The 16,582-nt window shown below is 46.9% G+C and overlaps 1 protein-coding gene across 1 annotated transcript in view; it reads left to right on the plus strand.

Moving 5' to 3' along the window:
- Nucleotides 1-16,582, plus strand: part of DNAH8 (dynein axonemal heavy chain 8) — a 536,895-nt gene that overhangs the window by 23,221 nt on the left and 497,092 nt on the right. The window contains exons 5-6 of the mRNA XM_065401473.1: nucleotides 8,144-8,333; nucleotides 8,711-8,874. Of these exons, the coding sequence (XP_065257545.1) occupies nucleotides 8,144-8,333; nucleotides 8,711-8,874 (354 nt within the window). The remainder of the gene's footprint in view (nucleotides 1-8,143; nucleotides 8,334-8,710; nucleotides 8,875-16,582) is intronic.

Here is a 16,582-nt window from a genome sequence, read left to right on the forward strand (position 1 = left end):
GTTTAGAGAGGGTCCCATATGAGGAAAGATTAAAGAGGCTAGGACTCTTCAGTTTGGAAAAGAGAAGACTAAGGGGGGACATGATAGAGGTATATAAAATCATGAGTGATGTTGAGAAAGTGGATAAGGAAAAGTTATTTACTTATTCCCATAATACAAGAACTAGGGGTCACCAAAAGAAATTAGTAGGCAGCAGGTTTAAAACAAATAAAAGGAAGTTCTTCTTCACGCAGCGCACAGTCAACTTGTGGAACTCCTTACCTGAGGAGGTTGTGAAGGCTAGGACTATAACAATGTTTAAAAGGGGACTGGATAAATTCATGGTGGCTAAGTCCATAAATGGCTATTAGCCAGGATGGGTAAGAATGGTGTCCCTAGCCTCTGTTCGTCAGAGGATGGAGATGGATGGCAGGAGAGAGATCACTTGATCATTGCCTGTTAGGTTCACTCCCTCTGGGGCACCTGGCATTGGCCACTGTCGGTAGACAGATACTGGGCTAGATGGACCTTTGGTCTGACCCAGTACGGCCTTTCTTATGTTCTTATGTTCTTATGTTCTTATGACCTCAGATATATTCCACCGATGACCTCATCACTGCCAGATATACTGGACTATATCCTAACACTAAAAAGTTCTGGTCTCTCACTGAACTCCATCAGAGTCCATCTGGCAGCCATCAGGGCTTTCCATTCTCCAATAGAGGGTTATTCCATTTTTGCCCACCCAATGGCAGAGAGATTTCCAAATTCCCTGAGGAACCTTGATCTGCCAGTCAAGCACCCTACTGCTGTTTGGAAACTTAATCTGGTACCTAAATGCCTCACAAGACCACCATTTGAACAGATGGCTACCTACTCACTACTCCATTTATCAATGAAAATGACATTCCTGATCTCCAAGTGATGGCTAAGTAGGGGCCCTTATGGCGTGCTCCCCTTTCACAGTATTTTTTAAGGACAAGGTCACACTGCAATCCCATCCAAAATGTTTATACCTAAAATTTCTTCCAATTCCATATTAACCAACCCATTCACCTGCTGTTCTTTCACCCTAAGCCTCTCCTAGATAATCAAGAAGCACAGTTGTACCCCCTTGACATCAGAAGAGCCCTGGGCACCTATCTGGATAGAAAGACCTCCAAATTATTTGTCTTGCTTGCAGGTAGATTAAAAGTGTCTGCAATCTCTAATCAAACTCTTTCCAAGAGGATATCCATCTGCATTAATTCTTGCTACGGGTCTTTTAGTATTCAAGTACCTTTGAACATATGTATTTACTCTACGAGGTCCATTTCCACCTCTACAGCACTCCTCAAAAACATGCCCATTATTGAAATATGTAAGGGCATCTATACATACATTCGCTGAACACTACTCAATAACTCATGACTTTGCTTCTGATAGACTGTTCAGCTCGGCTGTACTTTCTTTGGTACTAGACTCAACTCTGAAGCACCCCCCACCACACACACCTTAGAGTGAACTGCTTGGTAATCACCTAATGTGGAGTACGCATAGGGACACTCCTTGAAGAAGAAATGGTTCTTCTTCAAGTGCTTGTTCATGTCAATTCCAATCAGGTTTGTGAGTGCACATGTGCACAGTAGCTGGAAGATTTTTCCCCTAGCAGCATCCATGGGGTTGGCCTGGGCGCCCCCTGGAGTCACACCTTCATGGTGCCCAATAAAGGGGCCTGCCGACCTGCCACTCCCTCAATTCCTTCTTACCACCAGTGATGGTAGCTAGAATTTCTCCTGGCTCTTGCTCCGGCAAGTGGCTTAGCAGTACTTTTGGTTTTCGCTGTAGATAGTTCTAGTTGGTTAGTATAGCGTAATTAGTTCACTTATAAGTTTAGGTTACGTGGGGTTCCCCCCATTTTTCTCCCCCCTTATTTGTCACCAGGGCATGCCACAATCCCCTGGCTTCAAGACTTGCCAGGACTGCGCGAAGCGCATGCCTAAAAGTGACCTCCACACCTCCTGTTTACGGTGTCTGGTCGAGGGTCACCAAAAAGACCACTGCAAGATCTGTTGGGAATTCTGACCAAGAACTCTTAAAGAGAGGGAGCAGTGGCTTAAAATCCTCCTCAGGGAGGCAGCTCTAAGACCTCAGTCAGATCCAGGCACCGGGGATCCCACTCCCAGTATGTCTTCTTCGGTACGGAGCACTCCAGCACCACCTTTGAGAGATCCAGTGTCAAAGAAAGACACTGCCAAGGAGACTCGGCACCGTCACGGAGCTTCTCGGGGGCATGCCAGCCTTTGACAGTGGTCCAATCGCCGGCACAGAAGAAGAAGAGGACGGAAAGAGGCCGATGTCCCTCGGCAAAATCCAGGGACCATCCATCAATTGCACCTCAGTTGGGCCGCGGCTCCAAGGCTCAGAGTGGGGCTACATCGACTCCTGCCCAGAAGCAGTCGAGTCCAGGCCCGTTGCACTTGCCGAACCGCTCGGAGCACCTGCTGCTCCCATCCACCCTGGAGGCTTTTGAGGCGGCGCAGGACCTGCTGAGATTCATGGAGTCATTCTCATCCCTGAGGCAGGAGGATGTGCTGGCACCGCAGGCTCCATCCTGGCACCCTGTTCAGTCAAAGGGAAAGCTGGCGACGATTTCACACCAATCCCCGTCACCTTGGCACCCCCCGACACCAGCGCCTCCATCCAGGGAGCGCAGTCAGTCCCCAGGCTCCTGACACTCTATATCGAGAGGTGCAGCGATGCCCTGGTCCTCCTATTCTGAAACATCAGCGTTGGAGTTGGATTTGTACCACTCTGACTATAGCAGGAGCAGAAGGTCCAGCTCAAGGCACAATAGGGGGTCCCACCCGATGCAGTGGCCCTCACGATGACAGAACCCAGCTCAGCGGTTCTTTTGGACTCCGTGGGCTTTCTATCAAGGCCAAGGTTGGAGCCAAGGATCCTGCTCGGGAGCTGCATCAGTGGCGTCCGCAATGTTTGTTCCGCCACGACCAGTGACTGAGCCATTACCTCAGGCATCAATGCTGTCAGCCGCAGCACTATCACCGACATCGGCACCAACCGTGATGCTGCCCTTGACAATGCCTTTGGCACCGAAGGCGTCAGTGGCTCAGACTGCTGCTACGGTACCGGCTGCGCCTTTGGCACCGACATCATCATCGATGTTGGCTGCGACGGTGTCGCTGAAGACCCCAGTGCAGATGCTACACCAGGCGCCTACACCATCACCGGCATAGGACCTGACATTAGCACCAATACCCGCGCCCTTCATGGCACTGGGACCGGGCCAAAGCCCCCTGGGGTCACGAGATCCCTTGGGGGGATGGTAGAGAGCAACCACCTCCTCTAGTGGCCTCCTCCTCCACTTCACCAGATGAGGCGCTGGCGGGCACTTCCTTAGCCCCAGCTCTGGAAGACTCCAGGGTGTTGCAGCAGTTGCTGCGCCGGATCACCCAGGGTCTGGGCATTAAGGCGGAGGAAGTGGTAGATGATGCACACCCTATGGTTGACATCCTGGCCCCCTCTGGCCCTTCTCGTATTGCCTTACCGTTTATAAAGACAATTACGGACATGACTAAGACCCTGTGGCAGACCCCAGCCTTGCTGCCACCCACTGCGAAGCATAATGAACACCGGTACTTTGTGCCCTCCAGGAGTTATGAACACTTATATTCCCACTCCCAGTCTGACTCTCTGGTGGTGGACGCTGCTAACCAGCGGAAGAGGCAAGGCTTTCAGGGCCCTTCCCCCAAGAATAGGGATGCTAAAAAACTAGCCCTATTTGGGCGAAAGCTGTACTCAACGGGGGGGACTAGAACTCCGAATATCTAATCAGCAGGCCATCCTATAATACCTGCTTGGTGATGGCTAAATTCATGGAGTTGCTCCCCTCGGACTTCCGTGCTGAATTTTCGGCTTTTGTCGAGAAGGGGAGACTGATCTCCAGGGTGTCCCTGCAGGTGGCACTTGACGGGGCAGATGCTGCCACCAGGGTTATGGCCACAGGAGTAACCATGAGAAAGGGTTCATGGCTCCAGGTTTCTGGCCTCCCCAATGAGGTCCAGCAGACTATACAAGACCTGCCTTTTGAGCGTGAGACTCTTTTTTTGGAGAAAATGGACAAGAGGCTAAACAGCCTAAAGGACTCCAGAGCCACCCTCAGGTCCTGGGCCTCTATACACCGTCAACTCAGCAGAGACACTTCTGTCCGCAGCCTCCTCAGCGGTTCAGTCACTAGAACCGCCAGGACGGGTCCAGAAGGAGAAACAGGACCAGCAGGAGAAGGCCACGTCAACCCTTTAGCCAGCCTTTTGAAGGCACAGTCAAGGACGGTGTACCACACCAAAGGCTGGATCCACCTCGCCTTATCTTCTCGTCCTGACTATCCCCCTTCTACTGTGCATGGTCCCATATCACCTCAGACCGCTGGGTGCTCCACATGGTAGAGAGGGGATACTCCAACCAAGTCTGTGCCCTCCCACCCTTCCACCCCCCTTCCCCGTCCCTCTTCAGGGACCCTTCTCACGAGCATCTCCTTATTCAGGAGGTGCAGTTGCTCCTATCTCTAGAGATAGTGGAGGAGGTTCCTCAGGAGCACAGGGGTGAGGGCTTTTATTCCTGGTATTTCCTAATACCGAAAGCCAAAGGCGGCCTCAGGCCCATCCTGGACCTGCAAGAACTCAACAAGTTTGTGAAGAAACTCAAGTTCCACATGATCTTGTTGGCCTCCATCATCCCCTCACTGGATCCAGCAGACTGGTATGCCTCCCTTGACTTGAAGGATGCTTGCTTTCATATTGCAATCACTCAGCCCCACAGGAAGTCCCTCAGGTTTGTGGTGAACAATACCCACTACCAATTTACAGTCCTTCCGTTCAGCCTGTCAGCAGCACCTCGAGTCTTCTCCAAGTGCATGGCAGTTGTCGCTGCATTTCTGCGCAGGCACCAGATATAGGTGTTTCCATACCTCGACGACTGGCTGATCAAGTGCCACTCCAGGACCCAAGTGGAAGCTCAAGTCAGATTCATCAGGGCCACCTTCGACAACCTGGGTCTCCTTCTAAATGAAGCAAAATTGACTCTGTCCCCTGTTCAGAGGATAGAGTATATAGGGGCATTACTGGACTCGACCCAAGCCAGGGCATACCTGCCGGAAGTGAAGTTCCAGACCCTGACCGGTATCATTTGAGGTCTCAGACAGTTTCCCACCACCACAGCAAGAAACTGCCTGAAACTTCTGGGACACATGGCTGCCTGTACCTACGTGGTGCAGCATGCCAGACTCAGGCTCCCACCGCTGCAGTCATGGTTAGCACTGGTGTATCGACCAGCCTGATACAGCTTGGACATAAGAACATAAGAATGGCCATACTGGGTCAGACCAAAGGTCCATCCAGCCCAGTATCCTGTCTACCGACAGTGGCCAATGCCAGGTGCCCCAGAGGGAGTGAACCTAACAGGTAATGATCAAGTGATCTCTCTCCTGCCATCCATCTCCACCCTCTGACAAACAGAGACTAGGGACACAATTACTTACCCATCCTGGCTAATAGCCATTAATGGACTTAACCTCCATGAATTTATCTAGTTCTCAGGGTCTCTGGTCTCAGGCGGATCTGGCTCTCCACATCAATGTCAGAGAGCTGAGAGTGGTGCACCTGGCATGCCAGACTTTCTGGGCATACTTAACGGGACAATGTGTATCAGTTATGACAGACAACACCATGGCAATGTTCTATATCAACAAACGGGGGGGTGCACGCTCCTCTCCTCTGTGCCAGGAAGACCTCATGCTGTGGGACGTCTGTGTAGAACATTCAATACGCCTATAAGCAGGGTACAGAACGAGCTGGTGGACCATCTCAGCAGGTCCTTTCATGGCCACGAGTGTTCCCTTCACTCGGAAATCACAAATTCAATCTTCCAGAGGTGGGGATTTCCCCAGATAGACCTATTTGTCACACAACACAACAGGAAATGCCAGCAGTTCTGCTCCTTCCAAAATCACAGCCCGGGCTCCAGCGTGGACTCATTTCTCCTCCCATGGGGAGGTTGTCTCATATACGCCTTTCCACCCATACCGCTCGTTCACAAGGTACTCGTCAAGATCCGGAGGGAACGAGCTCAGGTCATATTGATAGCTCCAGCCTGGCCCTGCCAGCACTGGTACACATCTCTCCTAGACGTATCCGTGGAAGCTCCAGTCGCCCTGCTGCTCTTCCTGGACGTTCTGACACAAGATCATGGTTGTCTCCAACATCTGAACCCCGGGGCGCTGCACCTCATGACGTGGAAGCCCTGTGGTTGAACCCGGTGGAGCTTTCTTGTTCAGACCAGGTTAGACAAGTTTTCCTTGGCACCTGGAAACCCTCTACGAGAACTACCTACCTTGCCAAGTGGAAGAGATTTTCAATCTGGTTGGCACAGCGCCATTCGTTCCTGACGCTAGCCTCAGTGCCGCTTATTTTGGACTACCTCCTCCATCTGAAGCAGCAGGGGCTTTATATGTCATCAATAAGGGTTCACTTGGCCGCCATCTTGGCCTTCCACCCGGGCACGGAGGGCCGCTCTGTCTTTGCTGACCCGATAGTCAGCCGGTTTCTAAAAGGTCTCGACAGGCTATACCGTCATGTCCGGCAGCCTGTCCCAGCTTGGGACCACAACCTGGTCCTTTCTAGACTCATGGGACCGCCCTTTGAACCCTTGGCGTCGTGCTCCGTGCTCTAACTCTCTTACAAGGTCGCGTTCCTGATAGCGATAACCTCGGCCAGGAGGGTGTCTGAACTTAAGGCCCTAAAATCAGAGACCCCTTACACCATGTTCTATAAGGACAAGGTTCAGCTCAGACCTCATCCTGCTTTCCTACCAAAGGTTGTATCGCAGTTTCACATCAACCGGGACATCTTTCTCCCGGTATTCTACCCTAAGCCGAATTCCAGCGGCAGGGAGCAGAGACTTCACTCACTGGATGTCCGTAGGGTGCTAGCCTTCTACATTGAGAGAACGAAGCTGTTCAGAAAATCGGTCCAGTTAGTTGTGGCAGTGGCAGACAGAATGAAAAGTCTGCCTGTGTCTTCGCAACACATTTTGTCATGGATCACGTTCTGCATTTGTGAGTGCTACAACCTGGCGGGGGTTCCTGCACCTCCAATCATTGCGCATTCCACCAGGGTGCAGGCTTCATCAACAGTGTTCCTGGCTCAGGTTCCCACTCAGGAAATCTGCAGAGCGGCGACATGGTCCTCCATTCATACTTGCACCATGCACTATGCGATTACCCAGCAGGCCAGAGACGATGCGGCCTTCGGACAAGCAGTGGTCCAATCAGTGGACAACTCTGCCTCCGCCTCCTGAACTTGGGCTTGTGAGTCACCTGATTGGAACTGACATGAACAAGCACTCGAAGAAGAAAAAAACGGTTACTTGCCTTCTCATAACTGTTGTTCTTCAAGATGTGTTGTTCATGTCCACTCCAATACCCACCTTCCTACCCCTCTGTCGGAGTAGCCGGAAAGAAGGAACTGAGGGGGTGGTGGGTCGGCAAGGCCCTTCATTGGGCGCCATGAAGGCGCGACTCCAGCGGGTGTCCAACCGACCTCATGGATGCTGCTAAGGGAAAAATCTTCTAGCTACTGTGCATGTGCGTGCACACACACCTGATTGGAATGGACATGAACAATGCATCTCGAAGAACAACAGTTACGAGAAGGTGAGTAACCATTTTTTACTCACTCTGTGCAGTAACTGTGGTTCTTAGACATGTATGTCCCTACAGTTGCTCCACTATACCTGCCCTCTGCTTCAGAGGTCTCTGTTATGATTCTTTGTGGTTGAGGAGGAATTGAGGGTGGTTCACCTGCATAGTGTTATATAACAACAGCATGGGGAAGGAGGCTGACTAGCATGAATATACGGGCTGAACGGACATGGCTAAGAGAAATCTCTGATCAAAGATGCAGGGAGCGATAGCAAATCTAGAGTGCCGCACCCGTAGGGGGACACATCTCAAAGAACCACAATTAATGCACAGGGTGAGTAACCATTTCTTTTTGTACTCAGAAATGTAATGGATCTATATGGAAGATTTGTATGTTCTAAAAATGTGGTCATGTTTTCAGTATAATCGATTGCATTGCTAATAATCATTCTGTTGTTACATTTACAGGACATATACTTTTGTGTATTAGATGCAACTGAAGGACTTTTACGTGGTACTAGGAACATGCTAGCAAATATTTTTCTACCAGCTATCCTTGCAACAAATAATTGGGGTGCTTTAAGTCAAACCACACAGGGAACAACTGAAAAACAGAATTTCATAGAAACCATTAATAGATATCTTTCATTTTTAGACGGTAAGAATCAGATTGAGTAAACAATCATTCTGCTTAAAAATTACTTTTTAAAAGCAGTAGAGTTGTTATAAATATGGGAAAACATTTCTTTAATTCTACAAGGAAGAATAAAATGATAAAAAACTCAAGTGTAAAAAAGAAATATATTTGGATTTATTACATACTTGACAACTTCAGTTTTATTGATATGAAATTTTTAATGTAGGGGTCTAATTAGATTTCAGAAAAATATGGTCTTTTGCGTATGAGACAGTAAAATGGTTATTATATTGCAAGATGAATTATTGGCTTATATTCCCAAAGTGAAGTGGTTCACCTTGGTAGAAACAACTGCTGGAGTCTGAGTATGTTCTGAATTTTTAATTGCTTTATTTTAGGTGCTAGAGTAAGCATAGAGGGAACTGTTGAGTTAAAAAAGATGGATCACATTGACTTTTCTAAACTTCAGTCCTTTGACGAAGTGACAACAGCAGCTGCTAATTCTGATACAGTTCATCAACTAGAGGAAGTGCTTATGATATGGTATAAACAGATTGAACAAGTACGTTGTTTTAACATTTATATCCTCTGGTATAGAATTAAGGATGTGACCGGGGTCCATTTGTACTAACTGCTATACAAGCATTTGCTATCTTTGTCACAATCTAATTAGAAACAAGAGTTTCTCAACAGTGAGTGTAACAAACAGTAGGAAGGAGAGGACAGTAGGAAAAGAGAAACAGCAAGGAGGACATATGTTAACATAGGCCAGCTATGTCTACAGTCGCATGGCTTCAAATCTTTTAACATCTATCTATCTATCTATCTAATACTAGTAGTGGAAGTGGATTCAGCTTTGATAATTTATACCCTAAGGATCTGTCCCCTGATATTTTTCTCATCTTACTAATATATTTATATAAATGAGAAATATCAAGGAACAGATCTCTATTTATATAAGATATTGGTAACATGAAACAAATATCAGGGGGCACATCCTCAGCTGTTATAAATTGTCATTGCTCCGTTGACTTCAGTGTAGCTCTTTTATGATACTAGCTGAAGGTCTTCCCCCTGAAGTCCATATCAGCTATCTACTTAGTTGTTATTAGTTGGCAGCTTACTGTAGGTGAAATAGGTCTTGCAGCAGCATCAAGCTGCAGTGCTTGTGAATTCCCTTGGTACATGAATGCCTAAATCCACCAGATGAGAGGAACCTTTCAAAAAAGTATTACTAATTAAAACAATCTCTTCCTCATTGTTTTATCTTAAAAATAAAAATAAATTATCAGTTAGTTTCAAAACTCATAGTCCCTGATTCAGGAAACCACATAAGCACATGCTTTAGTCCATATTAATTTAGGACAGCACTTAAGCATTTGTTTAAGTCCCATTGACTTCACATCAAACATATGATTAGGTGCTGTCCTGAATAGGGATGATTTCCTAAATCAGGACTCAAGTATCAGAGGGGTAGCCATGTTAGTCTGGATCTGTAAAAAGCAACAGAGAGTCCTGTGGCACCTTTAAGACTAACAGATGTATTGGAGCATAAGCTTTTGTGGGTGAATACCCACTTCGTCAGACGTCTGATGAAGTGGGTATTCACCCACGAAAGCTTATGCTCCAATACATCTGTTAGTTTTAAAGGTGCCACAGGACTCTCTGTTGCTTAAATCAGGACTGTCTTTCTGCCATAAGCAGTGTGTGTGGTGGTTTTTTTAGTGTTTATATCTTTGGAATGTTTGCCTTGGTGCTTTGTGGAATGCCTGATCCGGCCTCTAAAGGAATCATTAGTGTGAAATATAATCTTCAGCCTAGCGATGTTTGTGATTCATACCAGCTGGTGGATGTCTCCATTATGAGAAACCAAATGCATAGAAGAAGAGCTTTTAATGTTTCAGTTTTAACTTTGGAATTAGAGTATCTATATAAATAATGCTTAATCTTCAAGTGATTGTTCACATGGATGGCAGGGGACTGGACTCGATGCCCTCTCAAGGTCCCTTCCAGTCCTAGAATCTATGAATCTATTAATCTATTCACTCTTGATGGACATATGCCCCATGTGTGCAAGATCAAATTTGTTTGAATAGAAGTGTCTGTTGGAGCAGTGCCTGTGCCCATTGTGTCATCCTGCTTCCTGCAGCAGAGGGTATAAAGGGCAGAGTGGCTGCAAACCATGCTGAGTTCCCTTTTACTCCTTCTGCCTGCTAGATGAAACCCACAGTATCCACATTCCTTTCTTTGCGAGGAACTAGAAAGTTTTTCAAGTTTAAAGTTTTAGTAGTTAGATTTTCTTTGCTATTTGACTGGTTTTTGTTTGTTTGTTTGTTGTTTTTAATCCTAGTTAGAAGTAGAGGTAGGTTTTCTACTCTGTTCTGGGTCTTTCCTTGGCACATACCTCCCTCTATGAGAGATTTCTACCCCTCCATGCCCCATGCACATACTCCCACTGAACAGGGGGCTACCCACCTGTATATAGCTTAAATGGTAGATCCTAAGTCACTGGGCTTCAAGATCTTCCTGTCTTGTGATGCCGCCATCTCAGTCAATGAGGCCATACTTGGTGTGCCTTGGCAAGGGACTTGTTCTGGCACACTGTTCTATGGCCTTTGACTGGGAAGATCCTCAGAGAAATACTGACACTGTGCCTGCTGCACAGGATCAGGACTCCAATTAGCTGTGATGCCATCCTGAGCTCCTGTTCTGCCTCACACAGGTCTTCTGCATCAGCCACAGTGGAGATGATATTGTAGTGTAGCCACAGGGAATATCACTATAATGAGTAGAGCCGGTACTGACTCCCTTGCATGGAACAGGGACAGAAAGCTTCTCCTAAGACTTGGGCATTGAGAAGTCTTAAGGTTGATTTCCATACCAGGTCCTTAGTATCCAAACCAAAGTCAGCACCGACTGGCTCCTCTAAGCATAAGGATCATGTTGCCACCAGCACAGAAAGAGGCCCCATGATCTTGGCACTGACTGCCACGGTACCAAGCATTTTGGCCCCAAAGACAACACCAAGTACTGTGACTGCAGTGAGGATTCTGTACTACCCATCTGGGCACCAATAGAGACATTGGTGAGGACACAATTCTCCTTCACTGGCACTTTTGCAATATACCACACCCAAGAGGAGATGTAAGGTGGTGGTGGTTGGGGAGTCCCTTCTAAGGGGGACGGAGGCATCCATCTGCCAACCTGACCTGATGTTTCGGGAGGTGTGCTGCCTGCCTGGGGCACATATGCGAGATATTATAGAAAGGTTGCTGAGGCTCATCCCTCCTCTGACCATTACCCCATGCTGCTCATCCATGTGGGTATTAGTGATACTGCCAGGTGTGACCCTGAGCAGATCAGCAGTGACTAGAGGGGTCTGGGAACAAGGGTGAAGGAGTTAGTGGTACAGGTGGTGTTCTTGTCCATCATCCTGGTTGAAGATAAGGGCCCAGGCAGGGGGACACAAATCCTGGAGATGAATGCATGGCTGTGCAGATGGGGTTGATGTTATGGCTTTGGATTCCTGGATCATAGGGATGCTGTTCCAGGAACAAGAATCATCACTTGATCATTGGCCTGGTCTGTTCATTCCCTTTGAAACATCTGGCATTGGCCACTGTTGGAAGACAGGATACTGGGTTAGATGGACCATTGGTCTGACCCAATATGGCCATGTTCTTATGGGATGCTGTTCCAGGAAGGAGGACTGCTGGGAAGAGATGGAGTCCACTTGACCAAGAAGGGGAAGAGCCTCTTCTCACACTGACAAGCCAACCTGGTAAGGAGGGCTTTAAACTAGGTTCAGAGGGGCAGGTGACGAAAGTCTACAAGTAGGTATAAAAAGGAGAACTTAACAGAGGGCTAGACGTTTGAAGGGGGAATGGAAAATTCTGATAGTCATGGGAACAGCAAGAGGGAAAACAGTGGGGGAATCTATTAACAACTTAGATGTCTGTACACAAATGCTAGGAGTATGGGGAATAGAGATGGAGAGATTGAAGTATAGGTAGACAAGCTAAATTATGACTTAACTGGTATTGCTGAGACTTGGTGGGTTAAATCTCATGACTTGAATATTGGTATAGAGAAGTATAGCTTGTTCAGGAAGGACAGATAGCAAAAAAAGAGGTGATATTGCATTATACATCAATAATATATACACTTGTTCTTAGGTCCTGAAGGGGTGGGAGGCAGACCAGTTAAAAATCTGGGTGAAGATTAAAGGGGGGGAAACAGGGCAATGTCATGGTAGGGGTCTACTATTGATCAGCAAGTCAGGAGGAGGAGGCATTTGTAGGACAAAGAACAGAAATGTCCAAAACATGAGACCTGTGTTTTAAGGGACTTTAACTACCCAGGCATCTGTAGTAAAAATAATAAGGCAAAACCCAAAATGTCCAATAAGTTCTTAGAATGTATTCGGGACAATTTCTTGTTTCAGAAGGTAGTGGGGATAGTCAGGGGGGCAGCTATTTTAGAATTGATGAATTTTCTTACAGCCTTAACAACATTGGTCCATGTTAAGAAAATCTAGGGAAAAGGAGTTCAGGAGTCCTGACAGTTTCTCAAAGAGACAATATTAAAGGCATAGTATCCTGATGTGAAGGAAAGAGAGTGAGAATAGTAAGAGGCCAATATGGCTCTACCAGGAGCTCTTTAATGACCTGAAAATCAAGAAGGAATCCTACAAAAAGTGGAAACAGACAAATTGCCAAGGAGGAGTACAAGAGATTAGTACAAGCACGTAGGAGCAAAATTTGTGGATATGTTTACACAGCACACTAAGCCCGGTCCAAGTTTAAGCCCTCACCCCCACTTCCATCCACACAGAAATCAGTCTAGGATGACCAGATGTTCTGATATGATCGGGACTGTCCCAATATTAGGGGCCTTATCTTATATAGGCAGCTATTACCCCCCCCCCCAAAAAAAAGCATCCCGATTTTTCACATTTGCTATCTGGTCACTCTGAATCAGCCTGACTTGGGCCAGTAACCCCTCTGTACTTGGGCCCTTGGACCCTGCTGGGGGATTAGTCAGAGACCAAGTCCTTCTGTGATGTGGGTCAAAGCCCAGGCATTTTGCAGCATGGATGCAGCTCAAGTCCGGGTTGGCAAATTCGGGTCTGGAGAGTCTGTCATCACTATCCCATAATCCCCTTGGGTGTGCTTTCCAGCCCTTCCATCCCAAAACTTCCCACTTGCTTCCCAGGAACTGGAAGCAACTTCCTGATTCAAATATAGCTGCTTGGTGTTTAACTCTTCATTTCCACATGGACTGCTCAATTGGAAACACAGTCAACCCTAACATATATTAGCTATGACCAGCACAAAGATGAAGCATGAAGCATGCTGCTAGGTGGCCAGAGGGACACAGCTGGTTTCTGGTTAACCTCTGGTGGAAGGCGAGCAAGACATTTGACGTCAGCAAGAACATAAGAAAGGATCATGTCTTCAAAGCTATATCCAAGTATCTGGTTTATATAGGGAGAATCTGCAGCTAATGCAACAGGCATGAGCAGTTTCAACTGTGTCACAGCTGGCATGTCAGCATCCCCCTCCAAGAGATGCATTTGGCAGTTCAGAGACTGCTGCCGAAATGCCCACCAGCAACTTGCAGGACCTCCACCTGATTTCCAAAATGGATCTAACAGCATGAGGTGGATAAGTTCTTTAAGTAGTGTCCTTATGTGTGCTCCACTGTAGGTGCGGTAGCATCCCTGTGCCTGGGATCAGAGATTTTTGGTAGCAATGCCTGTTGGGCCGCACATGCGCTCCTCCCCATCTCACGCTGTGAGCAGTATCTGTATAGCACTGTGCAGTCCAGCCACTCTCAGTTCCTTCTCAACCACCCTTGGTCTGGGACGAAATCCTGAGAAGAGCCCTTCGTACCTCTATAGTACCTTTAGTAATAGTAGTATTTTCATTGTAACTTCATAGTTATTAGCTGTTTCCTTTATTTTTCTTTTATTCCCCCTTAAATTTTTTCCCCTCTTTCCTCTCCATTACTCTTTAGATTAGCGTAGGTTTCCTTTTTCCTATGCCCTTCCCTACCAAAAAGTTCTCCCTTCTCGGGGGCTATGCCCGGATCCCCCATGTTTAAGAGGTACTTCTCATGTTGTGAGGCCATCCCCGTAAGCAACGGATAATCACTCATGGTGTGTATGTTGTTTGGGTGAGGGGCATGTATCACAAAAGTGCACCCACTGCCTCAAATTGAAAGTGCTGTCCAGAAAGGACCATGAACGGAGACTAAAATTTTTATGAATGGAGAGTTCACTACAACCAGCCTCAGACCCTGGTCTCAATACCTCTCCTCTGTGGTAGTCACCATTGGCACAGTCATCGGTTGACCCCCACATGCCGCGCACCACTAACAGAAAATCTATGTTCTCTCGCCCAGATGAGAAGAAAAGGGGCCCTGAGCTCACCCATCAGGGAGCCGCCTCAAAGAAAGGCATCCCTTGTGAGGTTGATAGCCTTGATATCTTCCAGGGCGAGACTTAGCTCCTACAACCACCCAGGCGTCTCTGTTACCAGCACTAGGGAGAGGTCCAAGGACTCTAAACATGCAGGACTACATATAGGAACACTGTCACTTGGGATCAAGAAGAACAGTTCTAAAGATTTTGAAATCAGCACTGACTGCCTCAACTAAAACGACTTTGAGTGTGTTGGCACTGACCAAATAATCAGCACTGACCAAGTCCTTGGCACTGGCCAAGCCCTCGGCACCAGCCAAGTCTTCAGCACCAACCAAGCCCTCTGCACCAATGCAACCCTCGGCACCATCTACTGTTCGCTCAAGAGAATGCACTTCATTCTTGGCACCAGCGATGTCCTCAATCTCTGCACAGTCACTGTTGCTGATGATGCTCCTACTGGTACCATAGGAGTTTCTATACCCAAGAGACCAGATTGTCCCTGACACTCCAGAGTCGCTGCTCCTCTGTACCAAGCTCCCCATGGCTCATACCTCTTCCCTGGAGACACTACACCGCTGTCCTTCACCACCGAGGACCACACAACCCATTTCTAGCAAGGATGAAGAGGTAGAGTACTCCATTGCACCTCGCACCCCACCATCTTTTACATGGTTGTTAAGCCACCGTGGCTTAACAACCACTGTGGCTTAACAACCATGTAAAGGAAGCAGTGAGAGATAAAAAGGCATCTTTTGAAAAGTGGAAGTCAGATCCTAGTGAGGTAAATAGAAAGGAGCATAAACACTGCCAAATTAAGTGTAAAAATGTAATAAGAAAAGCCAAAAAGGAGTTTGAAGAACAGCTAGCCAAAAACTCAAAAGGTAGTAACAAAATGTTTTTTAAGTACATTAGAAGCAGGAAGCTGTCTAAACAACCAGTCGGGCCCCTGGACGATCGAGATACAAAAGGAGCATTTAAAGACGATAAAGTCATTGCGGAGAAACTAAATGAATTCTTTGCTTCAGTCTTCATTGCTGAGGATGTTAGGGAGATTCCCAAACCTGAGCCCTCCTTTGTAGGTGATAAATCTGAGGAATTGTCACAGATTGAAGTGTCACTAGAGGAGGTTTTGGAATTAATTGATAAACTCAACAGTAACAAGTCACCGGGACCAGATGGCATTCACCCAGGAGTTCTGAAAGAACTCAAATGTGAAATTGCGGAACTATTAACTATGGTTTGTAACCTGTCCTTTAAATCAGCTTCTGTACCCATGACTGGAAGATAGCTAATGTAACGCCAATATTTAAAAATGGCTCTAGAGGTGATCCCGGCAATTACAGACCGGTAAGTCCAACGTCAGTACTGGGCAAATTAGTTGAAACAATAGTAAAGAATAGAATTGTCAGAGACATAGAAGAACATAAATTGTTGGGCAAAAGTCAACATGGTTTCTGTAAAGGGAAATCATGTTTTACTAATCTATTAGAGATCTTCGAAGGGGTCAACAAACATGTGGACAAGGGGGATCCAGTGGACATAGTGTACTTAGATTTCCAGAAAGCCTTTGACAAGGCCCCTCACCAAAGGCTCTTATGTAAATTAAGTTGTCATTGGATAAGAGGGAAGATCCTTTCATGGATTGAGAAGTGGTTAAAAGACAGGAAACAAAGGATAGGAATACATGGTAAATTTTCAGAATGGAGAGGGGTAACTAGTGGTGTTCCCCAAGCGTCAGTCCTAGGACCAATCCTATTCAACTTATTCATAAATGATCTGGAGAAAGGGGTAAACAGTGAGGTGGTAAAGTTTGCAGACGATACTAAACTGCTCAAGATAGTTA

This window comes from Emys orbicularis, chromosome 3 (assembly GCF_028017835.1).
Source record: "Emys orbicularis isolate rEmyOrb1 chromosome 3, rEmyOrb1.hap1, whole genome shotgun sequence".
NCBI classification, from domain to species: domain Eukaryota; kingdom Metazoa; phylum Chordata; order Testudines; family Emydidae; genus Emys; species Emys orbicularis.